This window comes from Hypomesus nipponensis, chromosome 17 (assembly GCF_054491055.1).
Source record: "Hypomesus nipponensis isolate SF chromosome 17, ASM5449105v1, whole genome shotgun sequence".
In the NCBI taxonomy this organism is placed as follows: domain Eukaryota; kingdom Metazoa; phylum Chordata; class Actinopteri; order Osmeriformes; family Osmeridae; genus Hypomesus; species Hypomesus nipponensis.
In genome coordinates this window covers 1,313,505-1,330,492 of record NC_140377.1, presented here as the reverse complement: position 1 = coordinate 1,330,492, position 16,988 = coordinate 1,313,505, and the positions used below count along the sequence as shown (strand labels likewise).

General features: G+C 50.5%; 1 protein-coding gene across 3 annotated transcripts in view; it reads right to left on the bottom strand.

The window, feature by feature from the left end:
- LOC146252869 (corticotropin-releasing factor receptor 1-like) overlaps positions 1-16,988 on the bottom strand; it is a 33,858-nt gene that overhangs the window by 3,792 nt on the left and 13,078 nt on the right. For all 3 annotated transcript variants that reach the window (XM_084677585.1, XM_084677587.1, XM_084677586.1), the window contains 4 exons: positions 14,350-14,437; positions 9,878-9,931; positions 9,235-9,354; positions 3,619-3,701 (listed from right to left, as the gene is read on the bottom strand). In XM_084677585.1, coding sequence (XP_084533711.1) covers positions 3,619-3,701; positions 9,235-9,354; positions 9,878-9,931; positions 14,350-14,437 — 345 coding nt within the window. The remainder of the gene's footprint in view (positions 1-3,618; positions 3,702-9,234; positions 9,355-9,877; positions 9,932-14,349; positions 14,438-16,988) is intronic.

Below are 16,988 nucleotides of genomic sequence, written 5' to 3'. Positions count from 1 at the left end.
GACACAGCGGGAGGAAGGTCCAGCTAGTGTATAATGTATGTCTAGTTACTGAGACATGCCTGACACTAGTCACCCCTGGACCAGCTAACCCTGTTGGACTAGTCAGCCTGTAGCAGGACTAGTTAACCATGTACAAGGAGGACAAGTTACCCCAGTCCTTCGACTAGTTAATCCTGTGTAGTAGGACTAGTTAACCCAGTAGTATTAGGACTAGTTAACCCAGTAGGATTAGGACTAGTTAACCCTGAAATACGACTAGTAGGACGTTTTTTGTGAAAAGGGCCAGAGATGTCATGGAGGGTTTAACAGGTGTGTCTTTCTGATGGCTTCACTCACATCCACCACAACTACTAGTCCAGCCCTCCAGTGAACACACACACACTCTCATTTCTCTTTCCTGCCCCCCCCCCTGCTATCACTCTCTCGATCCCACACTTCCCATTTCAGGCAGAGAGACATTAATAATTTGAGCCCAGATCTACAGCGTGGTAGACTATAAGACATGGATGTGTTGACCTGTGTGTAATGGCTGGCAGAGGAAGCGTGCACTCTGTGACCAGGGTAGTGAACAAAGCATGTGTTCCATTCTCTGCGGTGGTTCCTAGACCCTTGTTCCTAGCTCCTAGATCTTACAGTTTCTTGTTTCTTATCTTAATACTTAGTCTTCAATGCAGCCCCAGCCTCAACCCCAGCCTCAACCCCAGTCTCAGCCCCAGCCCCAGCCTCAGTCTATGGTCCCTGAGGGGACTAGTGTCTGTTAAAGTTCACTCATTCCACTCAGGACACAGAAAATACTTTTTCTCTCTCAATCTCCCTGTTTTTATACAACCTCTCTCTCTTCCCCCTCCTCCCTCTCTCCTTCCTCCCTCTCTCTTCTCTCCTCCCTCTGCCTCTTCCTCTCTCTGCCCCCTCTCTCCTTCCTCCCTTCTCTTCTCTCCTTCCTCTGCCTCTTCCTCTCTCTGCCCCCTCTCTCCTTCCTCCCTTCTCTTCTCTCCTCCCTCTGCCTCTTCCTCTCTCCCCCCTCTCCTTCCTCCCTCTCTCTTCTCTCCTCCCTCTGCCTCTTCCTCTCTCCCCCCCCCCCCTCTCCTTCCTCCCTTCTCTTCTCTCCTCCCTCTGCCTCTTCCTCTCTCTGCCCCCTCTCTCCTTCCTCCCTCTCTCTTCTCTCCTCCCTCTGCCTCTTCCTCTCTCCCCCCTCTCTCCTTCCTCCCTCTCTCTTCTCTCCTCCCTCTGCCTCTTCCTCTCTCTGCCCCCTCTCTCTCCTTCCTTCCTCTCTCTTCTCTCCTCCCTCTGTCTCTCCCTCTCTCTCTCCCCTCTCTCTCCTTCCTCCCTCCCTCTCTCTTCTCTCCTCCCTCTGTCTCTCCCTCTCTCTCCCCCTCTCTCTCCTTCCTCCCTCCCTCCCTCTCTCTTCTCTCCTCCCTCTGTCTCTCCCTCTCTCTCCCCCTCTCTCTCCTTCCTCCCTCCCTCCCTCTTCTCTCCTCCCTCTGTCTCTCCCTCTCTCTCTCCTTCCTCCCTCTCTCTTCTCTCCTCCCTCTGTCTCTTCCTCTCTCTGCCCCCTCACTCCTCCCTCCCTCTTTCTTCTCTCCTCCCCCTCTCCCAGCCCCAGGGTGCGAGTTCCCGGGTCAGCTCCAGCAGAACCATGAAACTGCATTATCACCTCCTAGATGGTCCCTGTGTCGCCAGCACCAGGAGACCACTTCCTCTTCCTGTCTAAGGAGGAAATGGACCAGAGAGACTGCAGAGGTGCTGTAAATGGGGCCAGCCAGAGAGCACCGAGGAGAGAGGGGGAGGAGACAGAACACAGGAGAGAGGACAGGAGGAAGAGAGAGAAGGAAGTGGAAATGACCTTGTGGGACAAGAGAGCTAGACTGAAAGAGAGAGAATGAGAGTTGTGATTTTTGTGACAGAGGTTCAGGGTTGGAACCGAGACAAATGAAGGAGAGGAGAGGGTTAACTGCAAGGCCCAGTGCCTCGTCTAGTCACCTGCTATCCCGTGACAGTCTTCACCCTCCTCTCCCTCCTTCCCTTCCTTGTCCTCTCTACCCCCTGTCTGCCCTTCTCCTCCCTTTCTCCACGCCTCCTCTTCTCCCCCTCTTCCTCCTCCTCCCGTCCACTACTACCTGAGTGCTTTTCCTTGTTGGGGAGGTTAAGCTCCTTGGTGTGGATCACCCCACCAATGCCCAGGGGTGGAGCTAAGACCAAGACAAGGATTGGGGACACTTGTTACGACATTCAGTGCAGCACCCGGGGGGGAGGAGATAAAACTCTCCACGTTTCTTTTCCTTTTTTCTCCCTCCCTGTGTTTTTCATGTCTTTCTGGCTTTCATTTGTCGACACACACACACAGTCCCAGTCACATCTGCCACCCCCTCCAGAGAGCTTTCAAATGCTGACTGTTATGTTCCATAGTCAGGTGACCCCCGGGGGAGATGCCAGCCCTGCCGGCCGGCCAGATGCACCCCACACTGGGTAACACCTGGGCAGCACTCCCCAGCCCCCCCTGAGCACCGTGGGGGCCAGGGCGCAGGGAAGACACACACTACCTGGAGAACACACAAGGTCAGCCACACTGGTGCTCTGCTGTTCAAAACCCCCAACCGTCTACTGGTAGGAAAGGACAGCAGGGTGGATATAGGGCAGAGGTAAACAACAGAGACAGGAGAGAGAGAGAGAGAGAGAGAGAGAGAGAGAGAGAGAGAGAGAGAGAGAGAGAGAGAGAGAGAGAGAGAGAGAGAGAGAGAGAGAGAGAGAGAGAGAGAGAGAGAGAGAGAGAGAGAGAGAGAGAGAGTTAGAAAGGGAGAGAGAGTCAGAGAGAGAGAGAGAGAGAGAGAGAGAGAGAGAGAGAGAGAGAGAGAGAGAGAGAGAGAGAGAGAGAGAGAGAGAGAGAGAGAGAGAGAAAGAAAGAGAGAGAGAGAGAGAGAGAGAGAAAGAGAGAGAGAGAGAGGGAGGGGAAGAGATAGAGAGAGGGAGGGGGAGAGGGGAAGAGAGAGAGAGTACAGGCATGGTATGTTTACAATGTTGGGGATGTCAGCTTATTAGTCTAACCAGTATAACTTGACTCCGCAACTTAATGAGATACAGAATGTTTCAGCTCAGGATAGGAACAGACATACAGTCAGCACCTATAATTACGGGTCGGGGATGTGTGTGTGTGTGTGTGTGTGTGTGAGAGAGTCTGTGTGTGAGTGTGTGTGTGTCACTGCACTGACTAACTTGTAACAGTATTTTCTGGGAATGGGGCCCATCTTCAGACAGAAGATAGTGATCAGAGTTAAAATAAGTGGTTGACAAGGCAACCAGCGAATAGGACAGCCATCTGGACACGAACAGGAAGTGAGAGGAAGAGAAGAGGACTGGACAAGGGAGGGACAGAGAGAGGGAGAGATAGGGAGGACAAAGAGAGGGAGAGATAGGGAGGACAGTGAGAGGGAGAGATAGGGAGGACAGAGAGAGGGAGAGATAGGGAGGACAGTGAGAGGGAGAGATAGACAGATGACACAGATGACCACGCACACACAATTTATATCTGATTGTGTGTGTGTATGTGTGTGCAGTACGTGTGTGTATGTGTGTGCAGTATGTGTGTGTGTGTACAGTACGTGTGTGTGTGTCCTAGCCCACCTCTTTGAGAATAGCCTGGCACTGGGAGTAGTTTCCTCTCAGTGCCCACGTTCCGTTGGTCTGGCATTCTCTGAACACGTTATCTGAAACACAGAAACACAGCTCTGATCAGGGCACGGCCTCACACTGTCGGATATCGTGCATAAACACGGATAACTACAGTCACACAACCACTCAAAGTTAATAACCTCATACAGTGGTTACACATTCACACGTACAGTACTAGGTATTGATGTGGCATTGAGTGACTGACCGAGACCGGGGTCAGCTGAGGAAAGCACAATATCTAGCTGTCAGTTGTTTACTGGACACCATCCCTTCAGTGCAGGATCCATGCTCGTCGGCTAACACATGCTAACACATGCTAACACATGCTAACACATGCTAACACACGCTAACACATGCTAACACACGCTAACTGACGCTAACACATGCTAATACACGCTAACACACAAACACCCTGATGTGCCAAGATGCTAAGGTGCTAGCACCCAAGCGTAGTGTATTGACAGTACGTTGACAGATAGTTGACAGTTCTAAATAACCGGAATGAAAGAAATGTAGTCTGAACTAAAGTGACTGCACTAATTTGCAACCCTTTCAAAAGGAAATAATCACTCTCACAAATATTGTCTCATTTATCAGAGAGCGAGAATGTTACAATCCTTGCAGATGTTGTATAGGGCACTGACTCTGTTGGCCCACTGTCACGTGGTGCACATTGATTTGTTCAGTTTAGCTCACCAAACCATTATGATAAAAGATAAATTGATCAATGTCTTTCTACAACCCCTCTCCACATCAACAGATAACAAAACCAAATTAAATTGGATGCAGTCTATAACAGTGCCGTCCGTTTTGTCACCAATGCCCCATACATTACCCACCACCTGTACGACCTGTACGACCTGTACGCTGTCATTGGCTGGCCATCGCTTTACACTCGATGCCAAACCCACTGGCTACAGGTTATTTACAAATCCCTGACAGGTAAAACCCCGTCTTACCTTAGCTCATTGGTCACCATAGTAGTACCCACCCATAGCACGCGCTCTAGCAGGTACATCTCACTGGTTACCCCCAAAGCCAATTCCTCATTTGGTCGACTTTCTTTTCAGTTCTCTGCTGCCAATGACTGGAACGTATTACAAAGGTCTCTGAAGCTGGAGACTTTCATCTCCCTCTCCAGCTTTAAGCACTAGCTGTCAGAGCAGCTCACAGATCACTGCACCTGTACATAAACAGCCCATCTATCTACCTCATCCCAATAGTGTATTGATTTATTTAATCTTGCTCCTTTGCACTCTACCTGCACTTTTATTCTCAGTGTTAAACTGTTTTAATTGTAATTACTGTGCTTATTATGCTTGTTTATTCTATGTGAAACTCTGTTGTATGTGTCGTATTGCTATGTTGTATCTTGGCCAGGTCGCAGTTGTAAATGAGAACTTGTTCTCAACTAGCCTACCTGGCTAAATAAAGGTGAAGAACCATTTGGCTTTTGACATGGCACAGGTAGGTAGATTTGAATAAAACACGCCCACTTCAATACAGACCCTAACTGTGTCATTTGACTTTTCACACACATGCAGGCATGCACACACACAAACACACACACACGCACACACACACACACACACAGCCCTTGCAGTGAGCTTCCCACACTGCTGCTTTTTGGGGGGAGATGAAGGGGTGAGGAAGAAGAAATGGAGAAACAGTGGGAAACTGCTATTCCTCCTTCCTTCCCTCTCCTTCTCCCCCCACCTCTCTTTCTCTCTCTCTGTCTCTCTGTCTCTCTCTCACACTCCCACTTAACCTCTCCCTCCCTCTCTCTCCCTTACTCTCTCTCCCTTACCCTCTCTCCCTCTCTCTCCCTCTCTCCCTCTCTCCCCCTCTCTCTCTCTCTCTCTCTCTCTCTCTCTCTCTCCCTATCTCTCTGTCCCTCTCTTTCAGTGTCTCTCTCCCTCTCGCTCTGCATTTCTTCTTGCGGGTCAGCACTGCTGTTCCATTGTGTCCTCTTTTTGACACCAAATAGAAACTGAATGATGTCCTGTCTTTAACAACCCCTCTCCCAGTCCCCTCTCTCATCTAACCTCTCTCTCTCTCTCTCTCTCTCTCTCTCTCTCTCTCTCTCTCTCTCTCTCTCTCTCTCCCTCCCCCCCCTCTCTCTCTCTCTCTCTCTCTCTTCCCTGCATTCCTCCATATCTTTTTCTCATCTTTTCCTCCTCTTCCTCTCTGTCCCACTCCCCTTTCCTCTATCCCCTATCGCTCTTCCTCCAGTCCCCACCATCTCTTTTAATTCTTTCATCTCTGCTTCCTCCTCTCTCTTATCAGTCCATGATGGTCTCTCTCTCCTGTTCACTCCCCTCTCTCTTATCACTCCATGATGGTCTCTCTCTCCTGTTCATCCCCCTCTCTCTTATCACTCCATGATGGTCTCTCTCTCCTGTTCATCCCCCTCTCTCTTATCACTCCATGATGGTCTCTCTCTCCTGTTCACTCCCCTCTCTCTTATCACTCCATGATGGTCTCTCTCTCCTGTTCATCCCCCTCTCTCTTATCACTCCATGATGGTCTCTCTCTCCTGTTCATCCCCCTCTCTCTTATCACTCCATGATGGTCTCTCTCTCCTGTTCACTCCCCTCTCTCTTATCACTCCATGATGGTCTCTCTCTCCTGTTCATCCCCCTTTCCCCTGTCCCAAGGTCTCTTCTTCTCTTTCTCCCCCACGCCCAATCCCCCTCTAAAGATCTCTGTCTCTCTCCCCCACTCCCATATCCTACAGGGTCGTTTTGGCTTCTCTGGAGCTGCATTGATTGTTGTTCCTCCTACTGGAAGTCATCTCTGATTGAATCTGACAGGACAGTTGAGCGCTTCTACTCCTCCGCACATCTGTGACATGCCCGGCCGTCAGCTCAGCAGCGTGTCCAGTGTCTGAACCAAGGATGGATGGTAGGCAGGTTTTGGAAAATTCAACCGCTGTCTTCCTGGTTTGAGAATTAGGTCAGAGTTCAGGCGGATGGCTTGGTGCACCATGGGAATGCAACTCTTGTGTCTGGGGCTCATCACAGCTGGTTTACACACACACACACACACACACTGATGCGCATGCATGCATAATCACATACAAAGGCAGCAGAGATGTTGTGAGCCAGCCCTCCCCTGCACCAGTCCCAGATGAGTGGATGTACCAGTATGAGATGATCAAAACCCTGTCAGAGGAGAACTGGGGCACAAGATCATCAGCTCCTTAATCACCTTCTCTCTCTCTCTCTCTCTCTCTCTCTCTCTCTCTCTCTCTGTCTGTGTCTCTCTCTCTCCCTCCATCTGTCTCTCTTATTATCGTAAGTCTTCTCTCCATCTGTCTGGCAGAGTCTCACTCTCTGTCTCTTCCCTCTCACTCGCTCATTTGCCCTACCCAGGTGTATCCCACAACTGTTGGATTTAGGACCAATTGTTTTTATCTGGACAAACTATTTGAGTTTCCTGGTCATTTGGACCCAGTCCACCGGGTGAGGTGGGGGCTTCACACAGAAGGAGGGGGGAAGAGGAGGGGGGGGCAGACATACACTGCAGGAAGTCTAGGATCAGAAATGCAGAGTTCTAGTTTAGTCAACAGCCAAAGAACAGTCTGTATTTACCAGACACATAGCAAACATCTCAGCTACTAAGCACATGAGGAAACCAACAAAGATGACTACAGTGCAACAATAACATCTCACTACCCCACTACTGTTACACCTTCAGGAAGGTGAACACAGAAGTATAGGAGCAGCAAGAGAGGTTGGAGAGGTCGAAGGTCGAAGGTCAAGGGTCATGGGAATCTGGCTTTGTGGGTGAGAGAAGGAGCAGCTTCCGTTCTCCTGTTTATGGCTCTCTGTACTGGTGGCACACACACACACACACACACACACACACACACACACACAGACACACACACACACACACACAGACATGTATTTGCACATGCAAAGTTCACATTGGGCCAGTCAAACACACACACAAACAAGTCTCTTACACACATAAACACACACAGACACAAGTACTAGATCAGGCTAGGTCTGGGTTCAGAGAGCCTCACTCCATCATAATAAACCATTACAGCCACAAGCTGTCCTCAATGTCTCTCTCTCTCTCTCTCTCTCTCTCTCTCTCTCTCTCTCTCTCTCTCTCTCTCTCATGTGTGTGTGTGTGTGTGTGAATGCTTGTGTGTGTGTGTGCTTCAAAGGACCTCATCCTCAATCCCTCTGTTTTATTCCTCCCCTCCTCCTCTCATCTTCTCTTCCTTGTTGTCAAGATAAGGAAATGTGGAACTATTGATCTCACACTTCCCTGTACAGGCGGAGTAATTGCTCCCGTTAACCCTGCCACTCATCCGGACCTGCCCTCTGAACCCTGAACCTTGACCTCGAGAGAGCTCCTATTGATTGCATATGAAAGCCAAGCTATGGATTGATTGGTCTCTTTATGTGCACACATACAGACACACATGGGTGGGAGCCTTTGAGTGTGTGCATAATGTCTGACTATAAAAACAACTTAAAGAACTTCTAGTTGATCAAAATATCAGAGAAATACTCGCAGTCTGTTGTGTGTGTGTCTACACTCTCTGTGTTCCGTGTGTGTGTGTGTGTGTGTGTGTGTGTGTGCTGATAGATAATCACAAAGACGGGTGTTCAAAGGCCTCATGCTTCGACTCATCTAGCTGATTACATCAGCAGCTCAGCATCCGACAGCACAGAGAACACTGCTGACAGTACACACACACACACACACACACACACACACACACACACACACACACACACAGGAGTGTATAGCTGCACACACACTCACAAACTCACACACAGTTACTAAAATACCTGAATAAACTTGCCACCTACAACCTATAAACATATAAACATCCGACACATTGTTGCTACAGAGCATGTTCATTCAAAACTTCAGATACTCAGAGAGATAGAGATGCCAGAAAAATATACTAAACAACCACATTTCTGTAAATAATCCTGTTTAACAAACTTATGCATGTCTCATGCATGTCTCTGCACCAACAAGACACACTGACTGTGACTGAGTTGCTACTGTATGAAAAGGCCACTGTGTTCACTCATGTTGATGTTATTGTAGGAAGTGGGGACTGAATGTAGCTTTATTGTCAACATTAAAAAAAATATAGAAGTAAAACAAGATATTACAATAATCACAAACTTTCAGAAACTAATTACTTGGCTAACATTGTTGAAGAGGTCAAAATGGCAACTGCACAGCAGAGAATAAAGAATATCATTATTATATATTATATTACAGTAAGTATTGTTTACTGCAGCTAGGAACCAATACACAGTGCTACGTTACTTGTCCCTTTGGATCAATCAAGGGGCCACAATCTTACTCTCCCTGGACCAATCAGTGTCTCCCGTCAATTAGAGCCCCCCCATTGAGTCATCAGGGCTGATAACAGTGGACGAGTGCTTCTGAACCAGAAAACTGGCCGGCCTGCTGACTCCATCCATCATTCAGCAATGCCTGCTTCTGCCTACAGCTTCCTCTAAGCTCTGGGAAGTTCACACACACACACACACACACACACACACACACACACACTGCACTCACTGGTGGTGTTGTACTGAACTCCGTGGAGGAACTCAGGGCAGGGCAGAGACACTATCTCCCCAGGTCTGCTCCTGGGCCAACACGTCCCAATGCCATCTATGGAGAGCTCACAGAATACACCTGGGGAGGGGGGAGGAGGGGGAGGGCGGAGGAGGGGGAGGGCGGAGGAGGGGGGCAGTGGGGAGGAGGGGGAGGGCGGAGGAGGGGGAGGGCGGAGGAGGGGGGCAGTGGGGAGGAGGGGGGCAGGGGGGAGGAGGGGGGCAGGGGGGAGGAGGGGGAGGGGGGAGGGGGGAGGGAGGGGGGCAGGGGGGAGGAGGGGGAGGGGGGAGGGAGGGGGGCAGGGGGGAGGAGGGGGAGGGGGGAGGGAGGGGGCAGGGGGGAGGAGGGGGGCAGGGGGGAGAAGGGGGAGGGGGGAGGAGGGGGAGGGAGGGGGATGAGGAGAGGGAGGGGGGAGGAGAGGGAGGAGGAGAGGGAGGGGGGATGAGGAGAGGGAGGGTGGAGGAAGGGGGACAAGAGGGATTAAATACACAGAGGTTTTGGAGCTGTCAGAGACATCATAAGTAGTTTAGATGATGAACACACACATACCGTACACACACACATGCGTATACAGTACACACACACACACACACAGGGTTCTTACCTGGGGTGTTGTTGCTTACAGTGAAGGTCTGATTCCAGAGTAGTAGAGTGCGAGCTGCAAGATATGAGAGATCGTGTATCACAGTGTTAAACCAGCAGACACAGGCACCATCAACAATAAACACCAAACATGACATTATTACTACAAATAGCTATAATAATTATACTGTATTAATGTTTTTAATGAACGTGGTTCTCAAGCTGCTTTAGTCAGGCTCACCGTTGATTTGAGAAAACAATCCCCACCCCCTTTAACCCCCACCCGCCTTACCCCCCACCCCCTTACCCCCCACCCTCTTACCCCCCACCCTCTTATTTATTAAAAAATTCATGTTCAAATGCCAGGGAGAACTTGTGATCTGTGCTAGGGGTTAGGTGCAGCATGAGAAGGGGCCTCTGTGTTGCAAGTTGCCTTGCTATCCTGCTCTGTGTTCCTCTGTGCTCCCTGGCCTGGTATCCTGCTCTCTGTGTTCCTCTGTGCTCCCTGGCCTGGTATCCTGCTCTCTGTGTTCCTCTGTGCTCCCTGGCCTGATATCCTGCTCTCTGTGTTCCTCTGTGCTCCCTGGCCTGGCATCCTGCTCTCTGTGTTCCTCTGTGCTCCCTGGCCTGGCATCCTGCTCTCTGTGTTCCTCTGTGCTCCCTGGCCTGGTATCCTGCTCTGTGTTCCTCTGTGCTCCCTGGCTTGGTAACCTGCTCTGTGTTCCTCTGTGCTCCCTAGCCTGGTATCCTGCTCTGTGTTCCTCTGTGCTCCCTGGCCTGGCATCCTGCTCTCTGTGTTCCTCTGTGCTCCCTGGCCTGGTATCCTGCTCTGTGTTCCTCTGTGCTCCCTGGCCTGGTATCCTGCTCTGTGTTCCTCTGTGCTCCCTGGCCTGGTATCCTGCTCTGTGTTCCTCTGTGCTCCTTGGCCTGGCATCCTGCTCTGTGTTCCTCTGTGCTCCCTGGCCTGGTATCCTGCTCTGTGTTCCTCTGTGCTCCCTGGCCTTGCTCTAACGCCAGTGATGAAAACATACGCTGAATGTGGAGAAAACATCATGTACTATTTGAATGGTTGTTCAGGAGCCAGTCTTCCACTGAGCATGTGTGAACCGTGTCTAACCATCGATTATACTACCCCCCTCTCCATCTCTCCCTCCACACCCCCCACACTCCCTCCATCTCCCCCCCACACACCCCCCACACTCCCTCCATCTCCCCCCCACACACCCCTCACTGCTTCCCTGCTCTCTCTCATTCTATTATCTTGTACAGAACAGTTTCATTTACATGGTAATGTCCTTTCTCCCTTTATCCTTTCTATCTCTGCTTTCTCTCTCCCGTTCTCTCTCTCTCTCTCTCTCTCTCTCTCTCTCTCTCTCTCTCTCTCTCTCTCTCTCTCTCTCTCTCTCTCTCTCTCTATATATATATATATATATATATATCTCTCTCTCTCTCTCTTCCTTTCTCTCTCTCTCCCTTTCTCTCTCTCTCCCTTTCTCTCTCTCTCCCTTTCTCTCTCTCTCCCTTTCTCTCTCTCTCCCTTTCTCTCTCTATCCCTTTCTCTCTTTCTCTCTCTTTTTCTATTTCTCCTTCTCTTTCTCCGTCTCTTTTCTCTCTTCTTCTCTTTCTCTCTCTCTCTCGTTTTCCTTCCTGGAAAGAGCAGCTTTGATGTGAGTTATTTGAACATCCGTAGGTAAAGGCAGAAGGCAAATGTCACACACACACACACACACACACAGACACACAACTAAACAACCAAGAACACACATGACTATACACAAAGCGTAGCATGTTCCAGCTAGGGTCAGACCAGAGGTGGTTTAGGTGGGTAGGGGGTGAACAGCAACAGGGTGCATTGATAGACTTCTTCAGGGGGCCGATGCTATCAGAGGAGTCAGGGTCTGTGATCGGGTCCACTGAATTCACAAGGAACTACATCAGAAATGCAATTTCACAGACCTGAAACGAACACTCCTCTCTCACCTTTTCTCAATCCCTCTCTTTCTCTCAGTCTCTTGGTTTCTCTCTCCTGCCCTCTCTCTCCATTGCTTTCTTTTCCTCTCTCCCTCTCTCTCTCCCTCCCTCTCTCTTTCTCTCCTTTCTCCCCTCCAGTTTGGCTGCACATCAAAGGGCCGCTGACTAAACATGAATAATATCTCAGCTCTCATATAGACCTACGCAGGACAGGTTTAATGAAGCCAGATTCAGTCTCTAACAGGCGCTTCTTTCATCTTACCTCTCGTCCCCATGTCGCCCTCCACAGATGGGTGGGGACAGCTGAACATCAACTGTTCATTTTACAGGCCCATCCGAGTTTCCTTGTTGACAAAATTCTCCTCTGCTCCCCCCCACCACATACACACACACACACACACACACTCCGCTCTTCATAAAACACCCTGTGTCATAGCAAGGCTGATGGGACGTGCTCCACTGTGCATGTCCTGGTCTTCTACACGACCCCCCACTGGGATGGGGGGGCACTGGGTGTGTGTGGGGATGTAAGCGTGTGTGTAGGTGTGTGGTGTGTGAGCAGTGGGGTGTGTGTGAGAGCGTGGAGGGTACATATGTGTGTGTGTGAGCATGTGTAAGTGTGTATGTTGGTGACTGTGTGTGTGAGCCCGGGGGCGTGTGTGTGTGTGCTCCAGTGAGGTGGCCAGCAGCAGCCATTACCAGACACATCTGATTCATCTACCCTGAGAGGAGGCGGTAGATCAGAATTTGATCTCCACTCTTCCTTACGCAGCACTCTCACACACACTCTCACACACACTCTCACACACACTCTCACACACACTCTCACACACACTCTCACACACACTCTCACACACACAGCCAGGGAGGAGATAGGGGGAATAGAACATGGGAGAAATAGAGCTCTATCATCTATATCATTCTCCCTCTTTTTCCCCCTCTCCCTCTCTCTGCCTTCTCTCTCTCATATATTTTCTCTCTACTCTCCCTTTCTTCCCCCCTCTGCCTCTCTCTTTCTTTCCTCTCTCTTTCTTTCTCTTTATGGCAGATGAGCCATATGGATCTGAACCATAATGAGTTACTCTTCATCAAAGCCTAGGCTGTGAGCTAATGTCCCTCCTTCCCTCACAAGCACTTACATTAACCATAAATTATCAAACAAGCTGCAAGCTACTACCAACTGGTCAACGAGAGGGAAGAGTGTATGAAAGGAGATTAGAGGAGAGGAGAAGGGTGGAAGGAAGGAGATGGGAGGAGGAGAGAGAGAATTATATAAGAGGAGAGATGAAGGGTGAGTGGGAGAGGAGAGGATATCGAAGAAGTCGTGATAACCCGTGCAATAACAGAATGGAGCAGAACTAAACAGTGGCATTTAGCCAATTAGAGGAATGCTCAAGGGAGAAGTTCAGAGAGCTCCATCGACAGCACCCCCCCCCCCCTCCTCCTTGTTCCTATAATGAGCTGAGATAGTGCTGAGCTATGGAGAAGCTGCTGAACATGTGGGCAGATGCAGCCTTGCCACTGCTGTCATCAGCTCACCACAACTAGCTGCTCTCACTCAGACAATGGACACCTGGACACCTGGACACCTGGACACCTGGACACCTGCTCTCACTGCAGGCTGAGGGTCCTGGCTGGCTGCCTGGCTGCCTGGCTGGCTGGCTGGCTGGCTGCCTGGCTGGCTTACTTGTAGACTTGCTGGCTGTTTGAATAGCTGATGAATGACTGATTGAACACTACTCTGACCCAGAACTGGAGGAGGTGTGTGTGTGTGTGTGTGTGTGAGGAGGTGTGTGTGTGTGTGTGTGTGTGTGTGTGTGTGTGTGAGGAGGTGTGTGTGTGTGTGTGTGAGGAGGTGTGTGTGTGTGTGAGGAGGAGGTGTGTGTGTGTGTGTGTGAGGAGGTGTGTGTGTGTGTGTGTGTGTGTGAGGAGGTGTGTGTGTGGTTGTGTGTGTGTGAGGAGGAGGTGTGTGTGTGTGTGTGTGTGTGTGTGTGAGGAGGAGGTGTGTGTGTGGAGGAGGTGTGTGTGTGTGTGTGTGTGAGGAGGAGGTGTGTGTGTGTGTGTGTGTGTGTGAGGAGGAGGTGTGTGTGTGGTTGTGTGTGTGTGAGGAGGAGGTGTGTGTGTGTGTGTGTGTGTGTGTGTGTGTGAGGAGGAGGTGTGTGTGTGTGTGTGTGTGTGTGTGTGAGGAGGAGGTGTGTGTGTGTGTGTGTGTGTGTGTGTGAGGAGGAGGTGTGTGTGTGTGTGTGTGTGAGGAGGAGGTGTGTGTGTGGTTGTGTGTGTGTGAGGAGGAGGTGTGTGTGTGTGTGTGTGTGTGAGGAGGAGGTGTGTGTGTGTGTGTGTGTGTGAGGAGGAGGTGTGTGTGTGTGTGTGTGTGAGGAGGAGGTGTGTGTGTGGTTGTGTGTGTGTGAGGAGGAGGTGTGTGTGTGTGTGTGTGTGAGGAGGAGGTGTGTGTGTGGTTGTGTGTGTGTGAGGAGGTGGTGTGTGTGTGTGTGTGTGTGTGAGGAGGTGTGTGTGTGTTCTCACCTGTCAGGTTAGTGGTCAGCTGGAGCCAGGTTTCACATGTCAGTTCTGTGGCCTCGCTGTGGACGAGCAAGGTCACCAACATCACCACCTGCACACACACACACACACATCAGAAGATGGTCTCTATCACAAACAAGCACACATCTCTCTCATGTCTTTCTCTGGTGTCTGTCCTATGCTGCTATGACACATACCCCCCTATTTTGACGATCTGAAACGCAAGTATCAAAACGCAAAGCGCAAGTAACTTTGTGGGCGTGACTTCAGCTTGGTTGTTATTTTGCCGGCGGGATAAATGACTTTGCGCCTGGCGCAAATCTAAAAAGGGTTGGTCTGAAGTAGCTACATTACTAATGGGTGTGGTTTGGGCGTAACGTGCAATAAACCAATCAGAGCATCATCTCACATTCCCTTTAAGAGCAGCGCTTGTTCCATAGCGAATTGCTATTATAACGGCGGATTTGCCAGGCGCACGCCAGAGGTTCACAGCCGAGGAGATCGACGTTGTCGTCAGGGCCGTAAAAGATAGAGAAGTGACATTGTAAGAGAAAGGCAGAGCAGTTTTCTCATTGCACTAAATTGCCCACTCATGCTACTCATTCAAATTATTATTCTTATTTTTACATATATATATTTTTTTTTTTATTGTTATATTTTAAAATGGTTTAGTTCTTAGAATTAGTTTAAGTAATGTACTTAATTTATACCAGCATATGTTTATTGTTTGCACCTTCCTACCACAGCAAATCGCGTATTTGTGTAACATAAGCTTCATGGCGAATAAACCGAATTCTGATTCTGATGGGCATGGGAGAAGAAACCTAACCAAATTAGCTTCGGTTAAACAGTCATGGGAGGAAATCGCTACCGTTGTTACAAATGAAGTTCACATACATAGAAATTTCTTATGAAAATATTTTTATAATCATTGAAGAAATGTAACACGCCATAAATCAAAACAAAGTAACTTAGCTTCGCAGAAAGAAGACCCTGGCCTCGCCAGCAGTGCGCACGGACCAAGCTTGCGCCCTTAAAATAGCATCTGAATAACGCGCCATTGACTTTAAACCACGTTTTTCCTGGTCAGTGGCGGAATTGGTTTTCGGGAAACTGCAAAATAGCACCAGGGAACGTTTGCGCCGGAACACGCCTCCTTTTTCGCTGAACCGCCCACGGGAGCGCAAAGTCATTTTGATTTGCGTCTGTGGAGGGAAAAGTTGGCTTTGCGTCGAGTGCAAACTAGGAATGACACTTGCGTCGTTAACTAAGTCAATTGCGCTGGGTGCAAGATAGGGCCCATAGTATGTAATAGTTATGTCCGTGTGTGTGTGTGTGACTGCGTGTGTGTGACAGCGTACTGCCAGCGACCAGCACAGGGACAAGCAGCTGTGTAGGCCGTAACTGATAATCCTGTTCTAACAATAGACAGCATATTTACATTTACACGGTCTTGTCAGCTCTACTCATGCTCTCCTCTCTTCTCCTCTCCTCTCTTATTCCATACATTTGTTTCCATTTAATGACCATATCCAGAACCAGGGAGGGAGGGAGGGGGGAGGGAGGGAGGGAGGGAGGGAGGAAGGGGGAGAGGGAGGGAGGGAGGGAGGGAGGGAGGGAGGGAGGGAGGGAGAGGGAGAGGGAGAGGGAGAGGGAGGGAGGGAGGGAGGGAGGGAGGGAGGGAGGGAGGGAGGGAGGGAGGGAGGGAGGGAGGGAGGGAGGGAGGGAGGGAGGGAGGGAGGGAGGGAGGGAGGGAGGGAGGGAGGGAGGGGGTATGGAACTTAATTTCCTCCTATACACGAGCCTAGTGAAGAGGAGGAAATTGAGATAATCTGACTTCCTGTCTGGGCTGACACAAAGAGAGAGACACTGCTTTACTATGATGTCACAGGCTGGGGACAGCTGCAGTCATTCATTATGACTCCCCTATAGTTTTTTCATGGTACCCCTCCCCTCCTCTGCTCTGCCCCCTCCCCTCCCCTCCCCTCCCCTCCCCTCCCCTCCCCTCCCCTCCCCTCCCCTCCCCTCCCCTCCCCTCCCCTCCCCTCCCCTCCCCTCCCCTCCCCTCCCCTCCCCTCCCCTACCCTACCCTACCCTCCCCTCCCCTACCCTACCCTCCCCTACCCTCCCCTCCCCTACCCTACCCTACCCTACCCTCCCCTCCCCTACCCTCCCCTCCCCTCCCCTCCCCTCCCCTACCCTCCCCTACCCTACCCTCCCCTCCCCTACCCTCCCCTCCCCTCCCCTCCCCTACCCTCCCCTACCCTACCCTACCCTCCCCTCCCCTCCCCTACCCTACCCTACCCTACCCTACCCTCCCCTCCCCTCCTCTCCAGGAGCTGCAGCAGGAGCTAGTTGGAGCCCCAGCAGTACCGCCTGTTCTCAGAGTGAAGCCACCTCTATTGTAGACAGATTTACTAGCATTCTGACATGGTGGCTATAATTAGACCAGCATAGGCACTGTCAGACTACCTCTTCTCTCTCTCTCTATCTCTCTCTCTCTCTCTCTCTCTCTCTCTCTCTCTCTCTCTCTCTCTCTCTCTCTCTCTCTCTCTCTCTCTCTCTCTCTCTCTCACACACACACACACACACACACAAACACTTCACCAGCAGGCTGACAGAGTTGTGAGCTGCAGTCGTGG